At 34.2% G+C, this 22,459-nt stretch overlaps 2 protein-coding genes and 1 long non-coding RNA gene across 3 annotated transcripts in view; 1 reads left to right on the forward strand and 2 right to left on the reverse strand.

The window, feature by feature from the left end:
• Positions 1-2,118: 2,118 nt before the first annotated feature.
• LOC311091866 lies at positions 2,119-4,948 on the reverse strand. Its single transcript, XR_014608175.1, has 2 exons — positions 4,794-4,948; positions 2,119-4,328 (listed from the first exon to the last, which is right to left on the reverse strand). It is a non-coding gene; the product is annotated as an uncharacterized lncRNA (long non-coding RNA).
• A 783-nt stretch (positions 4,949-5,731) lies between these two features.
• Positions 5,732-12,650, forward strand: eif6 (eukaryotic translation initiation factor 6). Its single transcript, XM_084128158.1, has 7 exons — positions 5,732-5,827; positions 6,520-6,661; positions 9,392-9,477; positions 9,691-9,866; positions 10,937-11,113; positions 11,881-12,062; positions 12,228-12,650. Exons 2-7 carry the CDS (start codon positions 6,555-6,557, stop codon positions 12,235-12,237), a joined length of 738 nt encoding a protein of 245 aa, XP_083984284.1. The 5' UTR covers positions 5,732-5,827; positions 6,520-6,554; the 3' UTR covers positions 12,238-12,650.
• Positions 12,651-22,459, reverse strand: part of esyt1b (extended synaptotagmin-like protein 1b) — a 35,178-nt gene continuing 25,369 nt past the window's right edge. The window contains exons 37-53 of the mRNA XM_084128157.1: positions 21,367-21,512; positions 21,140-21,272; positions 20,431-20,543; positions 20,181-20,289; positions 19,858-20,034; positions 19,603-19,685; positions 18,772-18,820; positions 18,596-18,685; positions 18,406-18,501; positions 17,980-18,051; positions 17,768-17,854; positions 16,592-16,738; positions 16,333-16,472; positions 15,526-15,657; positions 15,075-15,183; positions 14,267-14,316; positions 12,651-14,083 (exon numbers count right to left, since the gene is read on the reverse strand). Of these exons, the coding sequence (XP_083984283.1) occupies positions 14,056-14,083; positions 14,267-14,316; positions 15,075-15,183; positions 15,526-15,657; positions 16,333-16,472; positions 16,592-16,738; positions 17,768-17,854; positions 17,980-18,051; positions 18,406-18,501; positions 18,596-18,685; positions 18,772-18,820; positions 19,603-19,685; positions 19,858-20,034; positions 20,181-20,289; positions 20,431-20,543; positions 21,140-21,272; positions 21,367-21,512 (1,761 nt within the window). The 3' untranslated portion in view covers positions 12,651-14,055. The remainder of the gene's footprint in view (positions 14,084-14,266; positions 14,317-15,074; positions 15,184-15,525; positions 15,658-16,332; positions 16,473-16,591; positions 16,739-17,767; positions 17,855-17,979; positions 18,052-18,405; positions 18,502-18,595; positions 18,686-18,771; positions 18,821-19,602; positions 19,686-19,857; positions 20,035-20,180; positions 20,290-20,430; positions 20,544-21,139; positions 21,273-21,366; positions 21,513-22,459) is intronic.

The following is a 22,459-nucleotide window of genomic DNA, read 5'->3' on the forward strand; positions in this document are numbered from 1 at the left end:
AGAAGAATGCTTGATATAATGATTGATTATGGGATGTTTTAGAACATGGTGGAAAAAATGTATATTTAGTCTGGTGTTCTGGTCGAATTAGCTCAATGCAGTAGTACTGTGGAGGGGTTACGTGACCCCTTTAAGACATTGTGCCTTGTCTTTAAGTCCACTATGGCACACTGAACACTGCTCATTTACATTGATTTCCACCTCATTATTTCAACAGTGGATACATGAATACATCCCTTGATATATTATTCAATGCCTTTACTAAGTGAAAACAATGCATATTTTTGTGGCCCTCCTTCTCGTATATCATTTTTTTGGATCTGTTGTGCGAGCAGCTTGATCGTGGGTAGAGAAGTGGCATGAAACTAGAGCAGATTTTACATGTTTGTGCCCACTTGGGAAAGACTCAATGTTATTGTCTCTCAGATAAGCATTTTTATTAGTCAGCTCTGAATCTAGAGCACCTGTTCGCAACAACAAGCAATGTGGCCGTGAAGTGATCTAATGTTTCGGGTACAGGAAGTACTGGGTGGGAGTATTTTTAATGGAACACACTGTGCATCACCAATTGTCTTCCTCAACTTTCAATCCATCTGATGAGCTAGTGTTGATATAAGAGACAGCAAGACCACTTGCTCTAATAAGCCATGAACTGAATTTGACAATGGGGCACAATAGTGTGTTCCAGTTCCAAACTTAAGAGGCTTTATGTGTTTATTATGTATGACTGACATCTTATATAGCAGTTCAAATGCTTCAAAAGAGTTTTAAAGTATGTTCTTTATCAATATGAGGATGTCTTGTGATGGAAGAAAACTATTGTGGAAAGGCTGCTTAAGTACTCTGAGTAGACTGGGATCAAAATGTCAAATTCAAATTTATTTAAGTCTATACACATGGTCACGTCGTGCATCTTGATCATTCATATTGCAATCCATAAGTTTTTCCGCAAATCTACAGATGTGCTCTGACTACAGATGTGCCCTGAAGACCCAGATGCATTTTTGCTATGTCGCATCTACTATGCCATTCAAAACATCTCCAGAATATAGGTCTCAAATGCCTTTTAGAAGGCATTAACAAAAATGCATGACGTGACCAAGTGTCTCAGAATAAGGTCTGCAGGCATTTTTATCTTTAAATTTGCACTATTATCACTTAAGGATTGGATTGTGAAACAAAACAGGACATTTCAGTTTACGAACCATGCCATTTCATGAGGAATTGTGAAGCTAACAGAGCACTGCGCAAGCCCATATTAAGTGTATATATTAACACAGTGAACATTTAGCAATGTCAGAAGTGAAACGTTTAACAGAACTAAAGTGTATTTATCAAAGGTGGATATCTTTAGAAATGGTTGTCGTACGGTCACGTGAAAGGTTTGTAAAGATAGAGGCTTATCGTATGAAAAAAGCTATTTATTTATCATTAAAGGAGACATAAGGGTATTCTACACATTTTCATTTGAAATAAAGGTGAAGCCATGCCTATAACCACATTAGTTGCACAGAAAAATCAATAAATACAGAACTGTACAGGGAGATACATAAATAGGAATTCTCTGGTAATTTGCCTCTTTTTAATGGGTATGATCGTGGCTTTGGACAACAGTCACTTTAAACCCGAGCTGCTGTTGCCTTTTGTTTTTTATGGTCCTTTTATGAGACTAACAATAGGACAAACATATCAGAGGTAGTCAAGGAACCAACTGTATTTACGCTTTTTAATTACAGAGGCTTAATTTTAATGAAGATTTTATCTGAGATAGCTTTAACATTTGTTTTTATTATTCTTTTTCTTGACTGACCATGGGGGAATTTACTGTATATAACTGGTTCTTTTTTCCCTTTGACAAGAATTTAAGAGTGAACATCTCACTCTGTGGTTTAAATAAATTCAGATTCTGTCCTTGGAATTTTGATATTTTCTGATTTACAGGTCAAATGTCGCTGTCTGCTCAGCTTCGTCCGGGTTTTAATGGTCATGTAAATACAAAGATTTACTGAAACTTTTCAGACCTTTTGTATTTTTCTTTCACTCTAACGGTAGCCTATGATTTCACATTGTCATGCATAATGTTGATTATTAATAATGAGAGTGATTGCTTTACTAATATTAGATTTGATTTAAGTTTTATTTCTTGAATCCTGTTTTTAAATCCTTTGAACAATGAGTCGTTTTTATTTACGGTTTCAGTCTACAGTTTTACACTGTGTATCTAATATCACCATGTTCAAAGAAATGTCAATAAAAGAAAATTACATAAATGTGTTTGGTGCTTTCTGGATGGACGCTTTACAATATATAACTATGAAATTTATGATATTTGTACATACACATTTCATTAGTGCAAGTTGATATCAACTACATAATACATGGGTAGTTGACGTGACGTGGCTTTTTCACAATCACAGAAGATAAAAAATTATTTATTTCACATTTTCATCATTTAGAATACTATAAATGGTTAAACATTTTCTTGTTTTACATGAATTTGTTGTTTAAATACTGGAGTTATTTTTAATTTTTTTACAACTTTGAGCCAAATCTCAAAATCGTCCTATGGTGTGACGGTAGACAACATTATTTCATAAATATTAACTTTTATAAATAAAGAAAATAATGTTTAAACATCTTAATGAACACTCCTGGCATAATTGTGCAAGTGTCTATTTCACTAAGTGGCCATCACTTTTCCTATACATACATTTCTAAAAGTGTAAGAATTTAATAAAGTTTGTCACAGAAAAAAATGTCCTTTGGTGTTATGCAATAACCTGATATTAAGTTGGGCAATATCATGGACAACTAAATTTAGTTGAAAGACCCCATTCAAGGTCATGTGACTGAAGACCCCTATGAAGCCCATGAGCAGTGCACATGGCAAGTATTTTTCTCAGAATTGTTCAAATATTTAACTATGTTTTCAGACCACTGAAGTTGTTAAGTTTTTTTGTCCTTTAGTGTGACACTCCTAAATTAAATTTTTTAATTACAATTTGTATTTTTAACAGCAGGACTATGTGATATTATGCAAATGTATCATGTCAATTGCTAATAACTGTTCAGCTAGTATTAGCATGGTTATTAACTGCCACAAAAGCTCAAATGTCCTTTGGTGTGACGCTTTGTCCTGTCACACCATAGGACACAGATGTCACACCATAGGACAAGACCTCCTTAAGAAGCTTTTAAAACGAATATATAAAGTTTCAACAAAAAATGTCCTCCTTTATTATTGTTACAATAAACACTATATATTCTGACTCTTTTTATGCAATGACTATCTTTGTCCTTTAGTATGACGTTTTGTCCTATGGTGTGACAAACATAAAACAACAGAAAAAAATACTTATTTTAAAATATCTTTAAAAAAGAGTCAGGTTTGGCATTAGGGGAGTTACAACAATATCTCCTCTTAAATAGGTACAATTTCAAACAGTTTTGTAAGGTTGGCGAAAAAGTTTTATTGACATTCGTAGGGAAAAGTTTATCAGGTTCATCTATCCATGGTGAAAATGATTCTAATTATTACTTTCATGTAAAATAAATATCACTTTAAGAAAATAATGTTTTAATAATGTGAACAATTCTGTCTCAAGTATTTTTTTATGTTATTTAATATAATTTCTTAGTACTTTTTAAATGTCACACCATAGGACAGATTTACAGTACTGTTGAGTGAAAACGTGAAAAAAATATGTGAAGTCATTGACAAAATGAGTGACCACTACTATTTTCTGAAACTGCAGTTTTCATACTCCATAAATATATGTATTTTTTCTTAAAAAGTTATGTTTTCCAAAAAAAGTACTTTTTCTTGGCCATTTGTCAACTACCCACATGCTTTTCATACAATGCATTCAGTACATAAGTGCACAGATGTCGAGAAGAACAGGTTGTGTTTGTAAATACAAACATGAGCCAAAACTTTATCTTTGATGTCTTCAAGCACACTGCATGACATATTAAAGTCATAAATGGCATCAAACCCATTTAAACAGCATTGCAACCCCAGCGCCTCCATGTCTTCTGTTGTCCCACACTGAATCTGGCACTCATTCATGGACGAAACGATTAATATAGCTGGTCTCTGGTCTTTAGTACCAGTTAGTGCAGGATATCATGAAGCTCATGTCGTCTACCTTTCTGGTGCCTATTCGGCATTGAGGCAGGTCGGTGTCTGGATCCAAATGATCCCGGGGCTCAGGACCAGTATCAGTTTGGATACTGGATGAAGATGCTTCACCTTGGAATGGCAGATTGCCTGGATTCCTCTGTCGCTGGTCAGCATCTGAACTGGTACTTTGATCCGACCCCATTTCCTTAAAATATATTAGACTTAGATTAGCTTACATATTTTGAATTCACAGTTGCAAAAATATATTTAACTGATTGTTATTTAGATATATTGCAAATACATTGTAGTCAGGATAAACAAGTTCTACAGTATCAATCCAAATACTGTGCCATGTTATACCATCCTACTGTATAAAATACTTAAAATAATACCATTGTAGATCTAAATTGTATAATGGTTTATTTTTCAGATATCTTTAATAATTCATAGGCAATTTTTATGATAATCTTCAGCAGCTGCCTCACAAAACTGTTTGCAGTGGTGAGGCAGGAACTCAAAAGAGAGACATCATCTCTAATAGGACAGCAATGTATTGAAGACACTGCAAAAACTGCATACGAAGCAAGCACTTAGGGAGTGTTTGTCACCGTGACTGAGACAAAAACAGATCAATAGTGTGTTAACGAGCAGAGGCACGGCAAAACTTTACCCCACACAGCCTCCAACCACTGGAATCTAACGTTTATTCACAGCTCCGATTAGCTCGCTATGTTTGTTTCCAGGCAGAAAACGCGGGGTGGACGTCGAGGGTCACGGGCGCGCGCTGCTGCATTGACGTTTCGCAGGTGGTCAGCTAATGGCAGTGTCAACAAAAACGACGTCACACTGAAACTCAATAGTGATTGGCTTACAAATGCACATAGCTAGGAGAGGTGTGTCCTGTTGCTATGCAGGTTTGTAGTGGATGATAAAAACAACATGGCTCGCCAGTCTCAGCCATTTGGAAAACAACTGGTTATAGAGATATAAATGTGCTAATCTAAAAAGACATGAGAATATATTTTATATATATATATATATAATATATTAAATTCATCAAGTATTTGTAGTATTTGTAAATTACTTATTTTTATTTTTTGTTAATGTAATTATTTCCTTGTTTTTAAAATATGTATGTTCATTTTACTTTGATCGTATGTTGAACAATGTTATTATAAAATTGTTATAAAAACACTTTCAATAAAAAAATACACTTACTACACTATACCAGCATATATGTATCAGTACACTAAACATTTACAATTTAAAAAGCAATTCAAATTCATTCATTTTACAAGGTATTTGTTTGATTCAGATTCTTATTTGGCTTTATTCATTTTATTATGATATTTCATCAAACTGAATCAAATCACATCACTTTTTTTTTCTTTTTTTTTTAGTTTTACAGGAATAGTCTGTACCATGGTGTGTACAGAGGGATATAAATGTTGTGTCTAATTCAATACAAAAAGCCTTTTTTATTACGAATATAAATCTTTTGTTGTTCAAGGAATAAGGATCTAACTTAATACACTTGAGAATAAAAACAAAGGCAGCAGTGTTTCTCATGACAACATGGGTTTATCGTATCACGTTCATAGATCACGTACCGTAACGCGTTGACGTCACGTCACGTCAGCACGACAGGGAAGTGAATTGAACACGTGGTTTACGGCTTTCCACGCTTCTCCACAGTGACAATCGGTAAATATAAGACTACCGTTGCAATTGTCTTGAGTTTTATTGTAAAGTCATTACATTTAGCATGTAATATGTATTGTTAACCTGTGTTGGCATTTGAGGTCACATAATTGGTAGCGTTTAATGCCCGGAGAAGTTGAAATAACTAAATTTAGCCGACTGCTAACTAACGTTACCTCGACTAGTAACTGTTGGCTTACTGGTTTAATTAAAGTTACGTACAACGTAACTTTACGTTTATATGAGAATTACTTTATTTAATATTGGTGCCCCAGATACCTATATGTAACGTTACCTTAAAGTACGATCAAAAATCTTTTTAAATAAAGAAAAAAGTTTAACCCGCTGTTGAGCCTAAAATAGCCTTTAGCTTTTTAGTTATATGATTGTTATTCATTATAATCATTTTCTGTTGAAATATGTTTGTTTCTATTCTGGATCAACTCGTTGTAGAAAAAGTACAATGAAAGCAAGAAATCCAAATAAACAACAGGCATGTATAGAACTTCCCAAAGTCAACTTGCCAGACAATCTTATGTAAATGTGTGTGTGTGTGTCAACTAATTTATATATTACTGTATATATCCAGACCATGTTACAAATGTTTGTTTTATTATCATGTTTTTTTGAGTTTTCAGTAATATTTAGGGTATTATTATTATTATTATTATTTTAATATAAATGTTTCTCTTCAGGTTCAGACAGCTTTGACCAGTCCCATAGCAGAAAAATGGCAGTTCGTGCGGCATTTGAAAAGAATAATGAGATTGGATGCTTCGCCAAGCTCACAAACACATATTGCTTGGTAGCGGTTGGCGGTTCAGAAAACTTTTACAGGTAAGTCATAAATTCTCAACGTGGCCAAATATCTGCCCTTACAGTTTTGGGGGGGGGTGGGGTGGGTGACCACTAAGTGACCACTGCAAAATTAGCAAATTTTTCTGGGTTTAAAGGGTTAGTTCAACCAAAAATGAAAATTCTGTCAGTAATTACTCACCCTCATGTTATTCCAAACCCGTAAGACTTTTGTTAATCTTCGGAACACAAATGAAGATATTTTTGATGAAATCACTGTAGTCACTTGGACTATTTTAATGATGTTTTTACTAACTTTCTGGACCGGCAGAATGAAATTGCCTAGAAGCCTATGAAGGAGTGAGACAGCTCTCAGATTTGATCAAAAATATCTTAATTTGTGTTCCGAAGATTAACGAAAGTCTTACGGGGTTGGAACAACATGAGGGAGAGTAATCACTGACAGAATTTTTGGGGTAACCAACCCTTTAATATTTGTGTGTTTGAGTAAAATGAACAGTTTTGTTTTATCCCATAAACTACTGACAACATTTGTTCCAATTTCAAATACAAATATTGCCATTTATTTGTAGAAAATGAAAACTTGCCAAAATAACTAAAAAGATGGCATATTTTCAGACTTAAAGTAATGCAAATAAAACAAGTTTATATTCGTTTTTATACAACACAATATTAATGTTTTAAAGGGTTAGTTCACCCAAAAATCTAAATTCTGTCATAACCCTCATCTCGTTCCAAACCTGTAAGACTTTACTTCATCTGTGAAACACAAATAAAGATATTTTTGATGAAATCTGAGAGATTTCTGTCCCTCCATTGAACTACCACTTTCGCGCTTCAAAAAGTTCATAAAGAGATCGTAAAACTAATCCATATGAATTGTGCGGTGTAGTCCAAATTTTCTGACGAGACTCGATCGTTTTATATGATGAACAGATTGAATTTAGGCTTTTATTCACATATAAACATTGATCAACTCGCATATCAGTTGTGGTAACAGAAGCTCTAGAACCAATGAGGTTCATTCTCGTGTGTAGTATTGTGTTGTTTAAAAATGAATATAAACTAGTTTTCTTTTCATTATTCGAGGTCTGAAAACATGATGTAAGCCCGTCTAAATCGGTCCAATGGTGATATCTGATAGAACGGGTGAAGGTCTCTGTGCGTTACTGTCTTTCCTTTCACGCAACACAACAAGATTAAATGACATTTTCTCATATATATTACCTCGTTATTTCATCTGACTCCATGAATGAAAAAGGTTTTAATGATATCCGAGCATCATTAAATGTGAGCGAATGTTTAATTATACCTTTTAACTCTTATATTTTACCCGTTCATATTAGGAAGCTATGTCGCTCTGAGGTCCTCACGCCTTCTGCTTAACACGGGTCTCACGATCACAAGCTTGTCAGTTTTGGTCACCAAACAGAGGTAATTTGCTATATACCTGAGATTAGTCGCATTCACGCTTGCACAATCAAAGATACTTTTGTATAGCCCCCGTGATTGCATACACTTGAAATTAAAGTAACGTTTACTTCAGTAGAGGTATGGCCACTATTACAGATATAAGTTGACCAACATTACTACTCTTATAATAGCTTTGTATTGGCCATGCCGTGGTTTCCCACGCACACTTATCTAAAGTAACATTAAATTAAAACAGAGGTAAGACACACCCAAATTTAGATTGGTCAAGCAGCATTTTTGCTGTTCTAAATGGAAATTCATTTCTTGTCTTTGCGAACCACGTACACTTGAATAAGTGCCAAATATTAGTCGTCACTAATCTGACGCAAAACTTGCGGGAACATACGAATCCGTTTAATCTACTTGGAATAAAATCAAATGTAACAATTTATTATGTCAGGTAAATGTATGATGCCAATTTTATAATCAGTTCAAAAATAATAAATACAAAACATCAAATGCTCTGGAATAAAGAGAGATGATGCGAACCTGATATTATAAAGTACATGATGTGGAGTGTCTTGCATACACTCACCATCACGGGCTGATTTGAGTTACAAATTGCCCTGAGCCTCTTGTTGCATTTCTTTATATAGACAGAAACTTCTTTCACATGGAAACATTTGCTAACAATGGTTTATACCTTTTGGGAGCAGGATGCCCTTTGCCTGGAAGACACACTCTCCTCTGTGTGCGAGTTCTCTCTAAACTCTTAAGAACTTTATTACCTTTTGGTTGATTTCTGTGGAGAATGAGACCTTTGTACCAGTCGCACTGAGACATTTCAAATGATACAAAACATGTATAATACTGTATGATAATTATTCACATTAAACCATATAGATTTTTGGGTGAATATCTGGTGATCTCAGTGTGAGAGAGAGACGAGGTGGGGGAGGTGATTGACTCGGGGATGCTAGTTTCTCAAGAGAGAGTTCAAATGTTAATTTCGAGAAAGGTCCTTTGTCTTCTCGGGGAGTGGGTCGTTCCTCAACCAGACCGCCCGGCATTTTCTAATTTCTCAATTCTTACAAAGACATCTTTTTTTGTTATTTTGACCAGTTGTCATTTTCTGCCAATAAATGCTCTGAATGACTGCTTGTTGCTTGACATTTGGAAGAAATGTTGTCAATAATTTATAGAATAAAACTAAATTGTTCATTTGATTCAGAGAAACCTCTAATTTTGCAATGGTCTTTCCAGAGATATGCATTCATAGAGTCGCTTCAGAGTCCTTCATCACTTCTTTTCCGAAACGCTTTTGATTTTTCCCCACAGTGTCTTTGAAGGTGAACTCTCAGAAACAATACCTGTTGTTCATGCTTCTATAGCAGGATGTCGAATCATTGGCAGAATGTGTGTGGGTAAGAGCATTTATCTAATCCAATTTATTTTATGTTTGTATACATTGATGCAGGATTAACAACATTTATTTTTTATGTTGATTAAAATACAAGAACCGTAAATAATGTAGCCTTTCTAAAATTCAATCTAGGTCAGATTAGGTCTTTTTTCTGTCCTCATACTTGATGTATAATAAATGTTGTGTGTGTCTGTCTGGGGATGCTCTTCCACAGGAAATCGTCACGGTCTCTTGGTACCCAACAACACAACAGATCAAGAGTTACAGCACATTAGGAACTGCCTGCCAGATTCTGTGCGGATTCAGAGAGTAGAAGAGCGTCTTTCTGCGCTGGGGAACGTCATCGCTTGTAACGACTATGTTGCTCTTGTTCATCCTGACCTAGACAGAGTAAGAACATCCCTAATGGAAGACTGCATGAAATCAGAGCTTTCTCCAAACCCTAAATGGCCTTTATGGGTCTAAATTAGGGCTGCACGATATTTAAGAAAAATGTGATATGTGATAACTCATTAAAGGGATAGTTCACTCAAAAATGAAAATTCTATCATTGTTTACTCACCCTCAAGTTGTTCCAAACCTGTATGAGTTTCTTTGTTCTGCTGAACACAAAGGAAGATATTTGGAAGAATGTTTGTAACCAAACAGATCTCGGTCCCCATTGACTACCATAGTATATTTTTTTCCTACTATGGAAGTCAATGGGGACCGAGATCTGTTGATTACAAACATTCTTCCAAATATCTTCCTTTGTGTTCAGCAGAACAAAGAAACTCATACAGGTTTGGAACAACTTGAGGGTGAGTAAACAATGATAGAATTTAAATTTTTGGGTGAACTATCCCTTTAAATAATGCGATAGTCGATATGCGATACGATAATGCTTAAAGTGTGTAAAATAAACTTAAATTATCTTTAAAGTATTTTTAAAATTATATAACTTGCATGCGTTTTTCATTCTTTTTGTGACAAGAAAACATCCCTACAACTTCTGAAAGTGAACAGCAGTGTTTTACTGTAGCATAAGAAGTGTTATTTTAACATCAGTGTAAACCACAGGGTTTAGTGTTTCAGGAAGGTCTACATTATAGAACCTGAATAATCAAATATAAACATAAAACACTGCTTAGTTTTCACTGTATGAATTAAATGTATATATACTGATTCTTATTAAAGCTACAAAAGTTATTCAGCCAAGAGCAGTGAGTGATTTTCTCTTCATCTTTTGTTCATGACCCCAGTTATTGCAAGCCGTTGCGATATGCATATCGCGATATATACATTTGCGATATTTCGATAATTTCTCTATATTGTGCAGCCCTAGTCTAAATGATTTCTCAACACTTTATATTTCTCTAAAAAGCCTGTAAAATGTGCTCCATGAAGAAATCAGACCGTTTTGGTTTGCGCCACAAAGTTGGTGTTTTTTTGTATTAAATTTAGGGCATTATTGTCCTCAGGAAACAGAAGAGATTCTTGCAGACACTCTAAAGGTGGAAGTGTTCCGGCAGACGATTGCAGAGCAGGTGCTTGTGGGTAGTTACTGCACCTTCAGTAACCAGGGAGGCCTCGTCCACCCCAAAACCTCCATAGAAGATCAAGATGAACTCTCGTCACTCCTGCAAGTGCCTTTAGTGGTGAGTGACTGTTCTGTCACATCCGAGAATCATATTGACTTGATGAAATTCTTCTGCACAGTTGTTATATATTATACTTAAAATATATGGACAAAAGCATGGGGTCGGTAAGAGTTTTTAAATATTTTTATTTAGCAAAGATACATTAAATTGATCAAAAGTGACGGTAAAGACATTTATGATGTTACAGAATATTTCTATTTCAAATAAAGGCTGTTTTTTTTTTACTTTTCATTCACACAGAATCAAGGTTTTCACCACAACTGTTTTCAACATTAATAATAATAAGAAATGTTTCTTCAGCTCCAAATCAGCATATTATAATGATTTCTAATGTGACTGAAAACTGGAGAAATGATGCTGAAAACTCAAATTACATTTTAAATTATATCAAAATAGAAAAGTTAAACTTGCAATGTTTTTGCTGTATTTCTGATTAAATAAATGCAGCCTTGGTGAGCATAATGTTTCAAAACATTAAAGTTTTACCGACCCCAAACTTTTGAACAGGAGAGTAATTAATGGTGTTTGCTAAGACGAGCATCATTATTATTTCCTATGCGTAGCTTTTGTATATCAGTAGTTATCTATAAATGTATTTGAAATTACTTGAATAATTTTTGTAGACTACTAGGGACACAAGTATTCACTATATCATCAAACCCTAGACTGAAGTAGCTGTTGTATTTAGGTGGAAACCCTCATGGCTGTATGCAAGAGTTCTGCGGGCTGATTGATAAACGTGTTGTTGTTGTTTTCCTCTCAAGGCTGGAACGGTCAATCGTGGTAGTGAGGTGATCGCTGCTGGTATGGTGGTGAACGACTGGTGTGCTTTCTGTGGACTGGACACCACGAGCACTGAGCTGTCCGTCATCGAGAGCGTCTTCAGATTGAGTGAAACGCAGCCCAGCGCCATCGCAACTACTATGAGAGACTCGCTCATCGACAGGTATGTGATGACAACTTCACATGAGGCCTCTCAGTCCAGAGGGAAGTACATATATAGGATAAAATATTAATAAAATGAGCTGATTTTATGCAAAAGACTAATATCTCAAAGTTTGATCTTGTTTCAAGGCAGACTAAACCTCATTATTCCTTTTTTTTTTTTCAGTCTCACATAAAACGGTTTTGGATATTTGCGGGAAGATGCCTGAGTGGACCTGGAAGTCGATATTAGATGGTTTGAAGGCTGATTATGTCTCCCTTCAGGGAGAAGCGCACTCTTGGCTTCATACCATGAGGAAACATGTTGTCATTGTAATATTCATGTATGAATTGCCTGTCGCACTCTTTTTTTTGTAAAATGCCAAAACAAAAAATACCTTGTTGGCTGCTTTTATCTGAATTTGTCACTTCAAATAAAAGACCACATTCTTTAAATGGTGACAATGTAGAACTTGTTTCCTTACAAATAAAGCTGTGCATGATCAACACTGACTGGTTTATTAAATAAAAACCTCCACAGTAGGTCTTATTAGTGATTATGTATTAATGCTTATGCAGTCCGACGACCAATAAAAGGCTTTTGACAACATTCTGATGCAATAACTGTTTTATTGAGAGCTGTGAAAGTGAGACGATACATTCAGAAATGTGCCAGAATGAATAGTGGAACATGGTCATTTTTAACACGGCTTGATTCTTTGGTATTTTCTGATTTGCATATATACATTTTAACACATTAAAGCATGTTTAATGTAGAATATGAAAATTGCAGTGATAAAAGTAACAAACATAGTGACACCAAACGAATGGAATGCAGCAAAATATGAAAAAAAAACCTAAATGAAAAAAAAAAAAAGTTGACCACTGTTCAAAAGTTTGGGGCTGGTAAGATGTTTTTGAAAGAAGTTTCTTAAAAGGTTTTGTGTGTGTGTGGAGGAAGCATATTTTAAACATGGAAAAAATCATGAAAATAAGGCATTTGCTTTTGGTCTAGATCTGTGTACATGGTTCCCATCCAATGAATTTCCATGTCTTTTACAGTTGCTCACTATTACCGTAGCCAGCCATTCATGGTTAAATTAAAATCATTTTGTAGAAATATACTGGATAGGAGTTCCATTTGTAACGCCAATCATTGGAATGATTGCATAAGACTTTCTGAAACTCAGAACCAGAAATTTTAACTCAGTATATAAATGTCCATGACGTTAACATTTTATGTTCCATAACATTTGCAGGCCTGGAAGGTCATTTAAATTGAAAGGTTTTTCATATCCGTGGGAACCCCATGTACAGAGACCGGCAGTTTTTGCCAACATAAATGACCGAAAATGAGAATCATAAAAATGACCAGAAAATAACTCTAAAATCTAACAAAATGTAACAAGCTTCAATAATATATTTTGAGTAAAAAAAGTTTGTGGATATTGGGCATCACAATGGACTGCAGAAGCTACACAAGCCACATCGATGTGTAAACGGCAGATATTTGCAACACTATAGTGGGAGATCTGCAATAATAACGCCATAAAAGTCATCTTAAATATTTCTAAGGTGATGTGTAGACGTTCTTACAGGCTGTCTAAATAAAACCACTTTGCACAAAGTTCTGTCAATTATATTCTTAAAATGACACCATTTTAAAACATCCCTTTCCTTCTAAATGTAAACGCAGATGTAATGTCCTGCAACCTGTGCAGGAATACGAGACCCTTTCCTGACAACATTCAGTTCTCTGATACTGACATACAGATATCACCGATTTATGGATCAGTTCTGATATAATACTCTAACCTTGATTTGTCAATGCAACAATGATATCATTCATATTCTTATTCTTCATATCAATTAGTCACTCAGAAATCATCTGTTGATAGGAAATGTGTGGTTGGTGAAGTTATGAAAAAAGAGGGCAGGGAAGCGTTGGCAGCGATGTTGACCTGATGAACTTCAGGAAGAGGTTTACGATTGGCTGTGAAGTGCTCAGGGTTCAGTTAGTTCTGCTCTTCTTTCAGATCAAACCTGACAGAGGAAGATGATAAAAACTGATTCGGTTAATCTAAACATAAGCATTTCACTATTGAAGAAGTTAAACAAAGGTATCAGAACTAAATAAATCAAACATATAAACAATATAATTCCATGAGGAATTGTTGCTTAGTAAAAATATTAGTATGTTTGTGCATTATTAGTCCCAAAACTCACCATTCTGTGACTCCGGAGAGAAAGTCAACGTGTCCCAGGTCTATCGGCACCTACAAGAATAAATCAAAAACACATTAAACACTAAAATATATATTATTAAATCAATTATTAAAAGCATATTTATACACATTTATAAAAATATATACAGTTTAATATTTAATTTAATAAATATTTCAATGACATTTATTTATTTCAATATATATTTGTTTAATATATTTTTAAATTAATTTATATAAATTAAATTCTGTATTTGTTAGTGGCACAAAGTCATAGGACACGTTGAAAAACAAGAATAAATCAACAATACACTAAACACTAAACTTTTTTTATTACATAAAATAAAATATGATTTTTATCATTGCTAAATCAATTGTGAAGAATAAATGTATAAAAATATATCAAATTAAATCAAATATAATATTATTGCATACACATTTCAATATTTATCAAATCAAAATTATATTTTATGTTTTATTTAATTGTATATATTTTTAAATACATTTATATAAATGAAATAAATTATATGAAATAAAATTTTGTCATAGGACACATTGAGAAACAATTTTTGTCTTGTTTTATACATTTCAAAATACATTTCAAAATCTTACAAAATTAAAATTGTGTTAGATTTATTAATAAATAAAAAAATACTACAAAAAAATATGTATTTTCCTAAAGTCTTTTCTAACCCAAGTTCATGCACATTTATTTTGTTAGGATGTTTACAAATTTTGAACAGACAATGAGACAAAAATACTGTGTATGAAAAGGATTCCTGTACAGCTGAAGTGAACCGATGCGGACTGACCTGGCCGATCACATCTTTGTCTCGATTCATGAAGGACGAGGATGCGTTTTTCACACAAACGCTGAGCTCTCGTCTCTTCGCCTCCTCTGCACTCATATCAAACTCAAACCTACGGAACAACATTCCAGATGATGACATAAACTGGGTCAAGGACTCCTAAAACACACTTCAAACCACTTCACATCTAAGATAGAACATGCAAACACATTTGAGTACATAAAACCAAAACACTTACACAACAGAATGCTTTAAAGATTAATCAGACACACCATCCTTATAGTATTCTAATGTATGGAGCTAAAGAATGATCATATTTATACACCACGGTAAAAATCAAGCTATTACCATGGTACATAGTTTGAAGAACAGATTACAATTCACTTAAATGTCGTTCCCTCTTACTCATGAACGACAAAGACACGCACACACACACACACACTCGTCTCCAAACCTTTCATTGAACTCTGGGTTCAGGCTTTTCTTCTTCACACTCGTCTTTCTTTTCGTGGCCTTGCTTTTATCCGGCAGCAGAATGAGGGAGACGTAGGTGTCTAAACTGTCTTTAGATGATGTAACCAGACCCCTGAAAACACACAAACACAGAGCGTCCTCACTTTACCTCAAACTTTAGACTTACACAGGCAACTTATAAACTTAAAAAACATTTCTTGGTTGCTCAAACAGGTATATAATCATGCCAACACTATACACTAGGGGTGTAACGATACCCTAATTTCACGATTCGATACATATCACGATACTGAACTCACGATACGATATTATTGCGATACTCCAAGACATATGATAAAAGGTTAAGAAAAAATTTACTGTTGATTAAATGCTAAATTTGATATAACATTGTGGGTGTAAATGAACAGGCTTGGACAGTGGTGACACCAGAATAAAAATATTCATGATTCTGAACCTGAAAATACAGGATTATTTTAGACGAATATGCTTGCACTCTGTCACTGGCTAGATACTTTTTACTTTAAAACATAAGACATTTGGCATTATCAGGACCCACTAATATTCCCCTATTATTATACATTATATTCAACATAATATATGGTAGTTTAATGTAGTACTGACTCTGAAAACTTCAATTTTTTCTCACAGGGTAATTTTTATTTTAGGTGAACTATCCACGATACATGTTGCATTTTTGTATTGCGATATATTGTGACACGATATATTGTTACACCCCTACTATACACCCTACAATATAAGCACAAATACAATCCACAAGTAACCAGACCTGCACGCATGGATGGTCACTGTGAGCTGTTTCTGGAAGGACAGTGAGATTTTGATCTGTCCAGTGGTGGCCGTCTGCTTATTACTCAAAACTGGACCTGAACCCATGGCTACTAAGGCTGCCATTTTTGAATCCAAAATCTGGATAAAACAGAACATGTGGGTTTATAGTTTGAGCTATTGTCTTCATGTATACTTTTATTTCTTAACTCCCTGAGAAGTTCAAACTTCTCAAAACATTGAAGATAACGTTGTCTAACCTTCAGCTGTGCCCTGAGGAGAACCTGGCTCTGTGGTAAAGCTCCATCCAGATCGAGCCATTGGTCCATCAGTAGATCTGGTTTTGAAAGCAGCTCTCTGATTGGTAGAATCAACGAGCCACTGGGTTGATCAAAGGCACTTGAGAACTGCACAAAATGACAATAAATGAAAAGTTAGTATGAAATCATCATAATTTATGGCCTGAAACAAAAAGCAAACTCCGTTCTAGTTAAAAGCACTATCCACTTCGTAATGCAACACAACTGATTGTTGCATTCTCATTGTTGCCACGAGGGGCGCTAGAGCGGCATTAACAAAAACTCTTCTTCTAGACAGATTTAATTTTCATGTCAACTAGTGTCATGCTGAGCGAGTTAGTTATTTATAATAAGTGAAACTGTTGATGTATTTTTAGCATGTTCTTGTTTTTTGTGGAATATTGCAGTATTTAAAATATATTATTTATCTGTGGACATCATTTTTTTAATTCATGTGCCCTCAAAATCTTGAATCAAAATAGCTTCCCTCCCTCCAACATCTCTTCTCTTTGATGATGTGTTTAATGGCAAGAGGGCGGGGCAACCTGTCACTCACATGAGATCCACCAATAGCAAACCACAACCATCCAATCAAGCTGTTTCACTCGGATATACATCACAATGGGGAAGACGATCACAACTTCCAATTCATGCAGACTTTAACAAGACAGACATTGAGGTCCTGCACTGTGCTTACAATAATGACAATTTGAAATATATATGATCATATTTTGCAGTTGCTGAATGTTATTTAGTGCATAATTTTCGTCAATCTATGTTTTCACTGTTATACGGTAGGGGGCGCTATAAGGCTTCTTCTGAGAGTACTGAATATCCTCATCAAAACGCAGGCGAATAAGAAGCAGAAACAAGCGATAGCATATGTAAGCAGATGCATATGTAAAATAACGCGATCATCAACATGAAACAGCATATGAATCAAAACTGCCTAACGTTACTGAATGAAAAGTAAACCCAGAATGAGCTTTAGGACTGTGAAGCTTTGGGGGTGTTGATAAAAAAAAGAACGAATGAAGCTAGAATAAAATGTTTTTTTGTTTGATCAAAAATGGCGGCGATGACTGGCAACTTAATTTTAGTTTTAGTTAATTGCATTTCTGACAACAATACCCTCACCTTAATGACAAGTATGTCCTTTTTGGGATCATGAACCAGAAAGTCAAAAGCTTCATTCCAGCGAGGAGAGGTTGAACGATCACACACCTTTATATTAGAGAGAACAGAAATAGGAATTTAAATATATTAAATAGATTACAAATAGATTAAAATATATGGCATATAACGTTTACAGTGCTGCATGATTGTCATTATTGATAAAAATCTCCTGCCTTGGTTTTGTAAGATGTTCCTCCAAGTACAAGTTCAGCGGCAGCTTTGGGTTCCTTTCCACTTTTCTTCAACTAGACACCAATATAACCATTATTACTTACCAAGATTTATTAACAGGTTTTAATTATTATTAACAGAGCTTACGTTACTCTTCCAGTACAAATGTAATAATTCCATTAAAATGAGATTGCATTAATAAAGACAATTTCTAGTAAATTAAATACTTAAAATGTATAAAATATGTAAACATAAAGGAAACAGAAATATACATATATTACTTTGAATACTTACATTTTATGATATGTATGTTTGTGTGTGTGTATATATATATATATATATATGCATTATTAATCAGAAAGTATATATATATATATATATATATATATATCAGAAAAAGATGTGATTTATTTGTGTGAATGACTCACAGGCAGTTCATGAGCTCTGTCTAAAAGAATAAACAGCAACGCTGCTGACGGCACAGATTTGTTCTGGTAGGACTGAGTACTTTGCATCTGCATTACCTGATAAAAAAATAAAAAAACTCTTTTAGTATTAAGTAATTTTTTGTATAAACAAAGAATCAACAGACTCAACGTGTCTTCATTTAAAACTGACTTGTTCCAATCTATCCCGCTGTGTTGTGGTGGGCAGCCACTCCAGAACCAGATGGACTCGACCATGTTTTATATCATTCAAAGTAAACCACTGGAAAAGAAAAGCAGGGAAAGAAGAATGCGCTTATTGTGTTGTGATCTTACGAATCGGAGCCAAATGGGTTGATTGATACTCACTTCATCATTGTACTGGGACCTGATGATGCCTCCAAGTTTGAGCTTGAACCTGAGCACACATGAAGACAAAAGTAAAGTGTCATTTATGTCGATTATAGTATCTGAAATAATATGTTTGACTTTTTCTTTTAATTCTCAGAAGCTCAGAAGAATCTCCTTAGTTCTCATTACTATAATATTGAGCGTGTATATATATATATATATATACTGTATATATATATATTCTTTGAACAAAAAGTTTAAAAAAGAACAGCATTTATTCATAATAGAAATCTTTTGTAACAATATGCACTACCGTTCATAGGTTTGGGGTCAGTAATTTTTTTATTTCTGTATTTGAAAGGAATTCATACTTTTATTCAGTAAAGATGTGTTCAATTGATAAAATGTGATAGTAAAGGTTCATATTGCTAGAAAAGATTTTCATTTTGAATAAATGCTGTTCTCTTTTACTTTTTATTCATCAATGAATCCTGAAAAATGTATAACAGGTTCGAAAAAAATATTAAGCAACACAACTGTTTCCAACATTAATAATAACTGAGTATCAAATCAGCATATTAGAATGATTTCTGAAGGATCATGTGACACTGAAGACTGGAGTAATGATGCTGAAAATTCAGCTTTGCAATCACAGAAATAAATTATTTTTCAAATTCTATTCAAATAGAAAACAATTATTTTAAATTGTAATAATATTTCACAATATTACAGTTTTTCCTGTATTTTTTATCAAATAAATGCAGCCTTGGTGAGCAGAAGTGACTTCTTTCAAAAACATTAACAATAGTAATGTTTACACTTAGTAAAAGAGATTATAAATATACTAACCTTCCAAGGAAATCATCAGAGTCGACATCCTTGTCATAGACCTCAAACTTCACCTCTAGATTATGATCAGGACTCAGAATCATCTAGTAAATAAAAAAAGAGTAACAACCATTAAGCCATTTTAATGTTTTTTTTATTTTTTATTTACAAATAATAATTAAAAAAATATTTAGAAATATTAAAGAGTTGAGCATAACTAGAGAAAAAAAACATGATATCTAGAAATCTTTCCAAACTACATTCTCTTATTCCCACCTCATACATCTCATTCCAGGTGGGATTGAGGTTCTCCTTGATCACATGACTCTTAAAGGTCGTGTCTCCGATATGGATCTTGACATACGGGTCGCTCTTCCCCTTCACCATCCCACCCATCATGTTGTCCTTCGCAACCAGATCTTGAGCCTCCAAAAGATGGATACGCAGCAGCCCCTATGGGACAGATATTAAACAACAACAGCGACATTAAAAGATTGCTAATGTGATCCTGCCATGCAAGACATGTTCCAACATCCTTAAACCTAATACTAAAAGCAGAGGGTATGTTGATCCAGGAACCTAAAAGGTCAAGAACTCACCTTGGTGCCAAAGCTGGGGTCATGGCTAGTCTTTTGGGGTCGTGCATCTGTTGAACTAGAGACTTTTGACTCTTCTGCAGAAACACTGGGAGAAACCTTCTTGTGAGCCCTGTTTAACATGAACACACACACACAGACATAAACTAATCTTTATATGATCATAATACACTATTGTTATGATTAATGGAATATTACTTTGTTAATTCAAGCTAAATTAGGTTAAATTATCAAAACCATAAAAAAAACTCACTGTTCTACTGGTTTATCCACATGTTGTTGCTCTTCATGGGATGATCCAAGTGTTTTTACTGGTTCCATATATCCAGCCACATTAGAAGTGGAATCAGGAAGTTTGCTGAGATCCTGTCAATGAAAAGCAACAAATGAGCAAATCATTTAAAAGGTAGCTTGCTTTTTTTTCTTTTCTTTTTTTTAAAATAAAATAAAATAATAGCTGTGGTCACCATTCACTTTCAACAAAACAATAATGTTTATTGTAATTTTTTTTTAATACAATTTTTAAATTAATTAAAAATGTGTTTTTAAAATAAACATTAAAACGAGATGTATGGTAAACACAAATACATGAAATATGATATATACATACTGTATCTGAAATACTTCTGATGGAAATGTTTATTTGATGTTGAATGTCAATTAAAAAACACAAATAATATAAAATTGTATTTTATTCATATTTTAATATACAAATATAATCAAATAAATTATTTACATTAAAATACAATGAATAATAAATATATAAATAAAATAAACAAAACATGAAATTAAATAAATCAATTATTAATTCATTCAAATAAAATCTTCGAGCGAGTTATGCTTTACACACACACACACACACACACACACACACACACACACACACACACACACACACACACACACACACACACACACACACACACACACACACACACACACACACACACACACACACTAACCTCAGTGTCAGGCTGTGTTTTCGGTGCAGACGGCGTGTGATGCTCTTCCATGACATGGGCGGCTGTTTGTTTTTGAGGTTCTTCAGGCCGTGGTGTGGGTACTGGTAGAGTAAAGGCTGCTAGGTCACTGATCCTGTTGGTCATGAGCACAAAGTAATCTGGTTTAGCTCTCAAGACAAAATGATGTGATTTATGTGAAATCAATAATCATCACAAAAAAATCAAACCCTGGCAGCTTCTTCTTCTCAGACTCCTTACTGACTTCAGCAGTGACTGGTGCTTTTTCTACATGCTGTTCACCCACCGAATGCTGTTCTTCAACAACAGGCTTTTTACGTTGAAGGGCACTTGTATCCATTCTCGAGTCCAAAATCTGATAATAAAGTAGAGCAATTAGGCATTTAAGGCGAGACACGGCAGGCAAAAACATTGTTTTTTTTTTACTGGTCAATTTTGAGATTTTTGGATATTTGTCTTCAATAACGTCTTCTTTCAGACTGTGGTGAAAAAAGTCCGAAATACACATTTAGGTCTTTATTTTATTACACTTTGTCTGTTTGTGTCTGTAGATTTCGCGTAAATTCAACAAAAGTTGTCGTTGTAAATCCTCCCGCCGATCCGCGATCTCTGTCTGCTCTCTGTCATCACAGGCACCGCTGGAAAGCTCTCTCTTCACTGTACAATGCTGTCGGATCCAAAATGGTCATTTCCTTTTTATCAGCAACCAATCGCGAAAGTAAAAGGGCTGAATGCGCAATCTCATTGGCTGATGATAAATCTCTAAAGCCCGTTTTCTCAAAATGACCTTTCTCTCATACTCCAAGTCCGAAATCTCCACTTCAGTAGCACCTATATACACCAAACTTTCCAGTCTTGTACCTAGTTATATTATGAAGACATTTACAGAGGGATTTGTAAATATATTATTCCTAGCCTGATTTATATAACATTTTATTACAAAAAACATGGCGAAAATCATTTTTTTAAGGCTATTGACAGTATATTCTGATTTACAGGATAACAAAAGTAGATATCCATAAATCCCTCTGTAATGTTTTCCCCATCTAATATGTGAACACAATGAAAAAATAATTTTTAATCTGGCTTTATCCAATACTCAGATTTCGTTTTTTAAAATATATACAAATTAGCGCATATTTAATTAGATATTGCCTAATTTGCATATTTAAACATTAAATTACAGAAAACTTGTAATACATTTTTTTCTTATCTTAATGTAGGTAATCACCTGGGAAAGTTTCATGGTGATATCTGCTAGTTAAAATTTTTACCCTATTCACCTGTAGTGTCTCGCCTTCA

Source organism: Abramis brama (genome assembly GCF_963993115.1).
Source record: "Abramis brama genome assembly, chromosome: 11".
Taxonomy (NCBI): Eukaryota; Metazoa; Chordata; class Actinopteri; order Cypriniformes; family Leuciscidae; genus Abramis; species Abramis brama.

What these genes read in the sequence shown, in the direction of transcription:
- eif6 (XM_084128158.1), top strand. Translation starts at nt 6,555, where the DNA reads ATGGCAGTTCGTGCGGCATTTGAAAAGAATAATGAGATTGGATGCTTC. An exon ending in CATTGGCAGAATGTGTGTGG is followed by an intron (nt 9,478 to 9,690) that starts GTAAGAGCATTT and finishes GCTCTTCCACAG; the next exon opens with GAAATCGTCACGGTCTCTTG. An exon ending in TTCATCCTGACCTAGACAGA is followed by an intron (nt 9,867 to 10,936) that starts GTAAGAACATCC and finishes TATTGTCCTCAG; the next exon opens with GAAACAGAAGAGATTCTTGC.